This window comes from Corylus avellana, chromosome 5, assembly GCF_965113065.1.
Source record: "Corylus avellana chromosome 5, dhCorAvel1.hap1.2, whole genome shotgun sequence".
Taxonomy (NCBI): Eukaryota; Viridiplantae; Streptophyta; class Magnoliopsida; order Fagales; family Betulaceae; genus Corylus; species Corylus avellana.
In genome coordinates this window covers 12,847,071-12,850,263 of record NC_142494.1, presented here as the reverse complement: position 1 = coordinate 12,850,263, position 3,193 = coordinate 12,847,071, and the positions used below count along the sequence as shown (strand labels likewise).

Below are 3,193 nucleotides of genomic sequence, written 5' to 3'. Positions count from 1 at the left end.
TTAAACCCTCGTACGTCAACATATTAGAATAAAAGTACAATAAGGGTGTAATATATAACATTACAATTTTTTTTTTTTTTTGAGAAATACTAAAAACCACGCTTTTATCTTATTTTTATAACATAAAAGGGCAGTCTATAGTATTCCTCCTTTTCCTCCTCTCCAATCTATTATTTCTGTATTTCTCACTTGATATTATTATTATTCTTTTGGTGCTTTCACAGCTATAACGTTGGGCTGCGGGATGGGAACAGTAATGGCTACCACGGGAACGGTCTCCTTCGGCATTTGAAATTCATTTGCTTCAATGTCTTCCATCACTGTTGCCATGCGTCCATTCTCTCCACCACCATTTACTGCTTCAGGGATTGATTCCAATTCCAAGGCTTCCTTCTCTTTGTGCTCTTTGTACTTTCCCCACAGAACCGAGTAAAGCCCAACTACAATCAATATAGCGCCAAGAACCCTGAAGCCACAAGGAGGTATATATATATATATATATGGAAAAGTCAAAACAAAAATTAACAATATACAGGGAAAAGTTCACACAAGGAGGTATATATATATATATATATGGAAAAGTCAAAACAAAAATTAACAATATACAGGGAAAAGTTCACAAAAATTCTACGCATTTTGAAAATATTTTTTAGGATTCAAACCTCTCAATTAAGAGTATGAAACTTTTAATTTCTTTCAATTATCATCTTCCGTTAAAAATTTTCATTAAATCTTATCCAAATTCTTAAAATACCCACGTTTTTAATTATATGAAATAAAAAAAATAGTAAAGATTTAGACGTTTATTTTCTTTATAAAAAATTTTTTTGCAATATTTTTGTAAATTTTTTAATTTTTTATAAAAAAAAATGGGTATTTTAGGTATTTTGACAGAATTAAAAGAGCAAGGTAAATTTTGTTTCTTTTGACAAATATGGAAAATTGTATTCATTCTATAAGAGATAAGCTATGGGATTAATTCATCTGGAAAAAGAAAAGAAAAGTTACTTTTTGTAGTGATCATACGATTGTTCTATATATGCATGAAATAGAGTAAAGAAAAGTTACCCTCCAAGGTAGATTTTTTCAGCAAGAATGAAAGAGCCCATGATGGCAACAATGATCATCATGAGAGGGCTAAAAGCAGTAACAAAGACAGGCCCTCTTTTCTCCATGACCAACCCTTGGACATAGTATGTTATGCTCGATGACACTATCCCCTGTTCATCACAAAAATTACATATTTAATTATTAGAGCAAATGAGAGAGAGAGAGAGTGAGAGAGAGAAAAGTTACAGCATAGACTGCAGCTAAAAGATTCATGTCCCAGCCAATGGTCCAAGCAGAGGGCTTGTGCTCCATAACAAAAGTGACGACTATAGACTGGAGTGTGCCTATAAAGCACACAAGGGCTATGAGTGAGAGCTGAGCTGTGTATCTCTTCATCGTCACTGCCTGTTAATTAAACAAGTCAACTAAATTTCAATTTCTCCATCATTCTAAAAATCACCAAATTTCCATAACACGTTTTGCATTTGTTTCTCATCTTGGAGACAAAATTGACCGATTAAATAATTAAATTTATCTATTTTTAACGTTTTAAACTTGTGAGACTTTTATTAATGAATTGAGATATTATTGGTATTTAATTTTATATTTTGTTTCAAATTTTAAGAGTTAGAGTTATTCTGTAATTCAGTAATGGGTTTGACGCAAAGTCACTTAAATTACAATTAGGGTTTTATCAATATCTATTTATGTGTTTTTTTGTACGTACTCCAATGAAAATATATTAAAATTGATGAATAAACTTTTTTTTTTTTTTCAGATGTGACTCGTCTATCTTGTTTTTATTTTATTTTTTTATTTTAGGTTTTATCGATATCTATTTATGTGTTCTATTTTACGTACTCCAATGAAAATATATTAAAATTCATGAATAAACAAATTTTTTTTGGAACGTAGTGAGATTCAATTCTACCAAATTCCCATTCTCATTGGGTTGTTGGACTCAATTCCTTTCTTCTCCCAAATCCCATTTTCCTACCAAATTCCCCAAAAACCATGTATTTAATTACCTGAAGAATGAAGAAAGAAGCCCAGGCAAAGGTAGCAATGATGAGCAGAATGGAGCCCTTGACCCAATCTTTGCCGGTGGCCCCTGTGGGAGCATGGAATCTTGGGTGATGCTTGTGCTCAGACCACACAAAGTTAATGACATGTCCTTTGTATATTGTCATCAACATGGCTCCAGCCACCGTCACTATTGTTCCCACCACCTTTGCTTGGCATCTCACTTTCTTCATGTCCAACGTTTCCATCCTGCTCACCCCAATAACCACCAATTCATGCTAACTAATTAATCCAAACAAAAATAGGAAAAAGAGAGATGATAAATCTTAAAAATCTCGATGATAAATACCTGCAAAGGACTGCCAGGACGAATGTCATTGCCGGGAGCATATTGCTCATGGCACAAGAGAAGGTCGGCGACGTGAATTTCAGCCCGGCGTAGTAGAAGTTTTGATCAATCACAGGCCTGCGAAAATGGTGGAAGATAAAACAGAGCAAGAAAACATTTTAGACTTGTTTTCTTTAATTGTATGATAAATCTTTATCAGAAAACACTAACCCAAGAAGCCCCAGCACAAATATTTGCATGAAAATAGGAAGTGTAATCTTTGGCCTCACTTTCCTGTAAAGAAAACATCATTAAACATGAACCAAACATGCGACCATGATGAAGAAAGACAACATTTGATCTGAAAAAGAAGACAAATATATATTTACCTCTCGAGAATGAGAGCAAAGGGAGCGATAACTGCGGTGGCAACGGCGTGCCGGTAGACGACCAGCACGTAATGGCTCATTCCCCGTTCGAGAGAAACCGTACTAATGATGTTCATTCCGGCATAGCCGAATTGCAGAGAAATAATGGCTATGTAAGGCTTACAGCTTTGAATAAAATTGCCATAACATCCTTGACCCTTCATGTTTGTTTGTTTGTTTTTTTTTTTTTTGGTTGGGTTTTTTCTTCCTAGTTTAAGGATTGTAAGTAAGTCAGGGAAGAGTAGGGAATGAAAGAGGGAAATGGAAGAAGAACACTTCAAGTGGCTTGTGTGTTTCCTAAGCTAAAGAGTGGCAACCTGCAGCCCACTATTTATAAGCCACTACAAAAAACCTAATAAAAAAC

The 3,193-nt window shown here is 34.4% G+C and overlaps 1 protein-coding gene across 1 annotated transcript; it reads right to left on the bottom strand.

Moving 5' to 3' along the window:
- Positions 1-201: 201 nt before the first annotated feature.
- On the bottom strand, positions 202-2,993 carry LOC132181864 (WAT1-related protein At5g07050-like). Its single transcript, XM_059595095.2, has 7 exons — positions 2,791-2,993; positions 2,633-2,695; positions 2,423-2,539; positions 2,079-2,322; positions 1,297-1,455; positions 1,069-1,220; positions 202-466 (listed from the first exon to the last, which is right to left on the bottom strand). The coding sequence occupies exons 1-7, from the start codon at positions 2,991-2,993 to the stop codon at positions 202-204; spliced, it is 1,203 nt and encodes a 400-aa protein (XP_059451078.2).
- Positions 2,994-3,193: the final 200 nt, after the last annotated feature.

Bases quoted from the DNA above. Each gene is read 5' to 3' on its own strand.
- LOC132181864 (XM_059595095.2), bottom strand. From the start codon at position 2,993: ATGAAGGGTCAAGGATGTTATGGCAATTTTATTCAAAGCTGTAAGCCT. The intron at 2,540-2,632 runs GTTAGTGTTTTC...CCATTTTCGCAG, and splicing joins TTTGTGCTGGGGCTTCTTGG to GCCTGTGATTGATCAAAACT. The intron at 467-1,068 runs GTAACTTTTCTT...TTGTGGCTTCAG, and splicing joins GAAAAAATCTACCTTGGAGG to GGTTCTTGGCGCTATATTGA.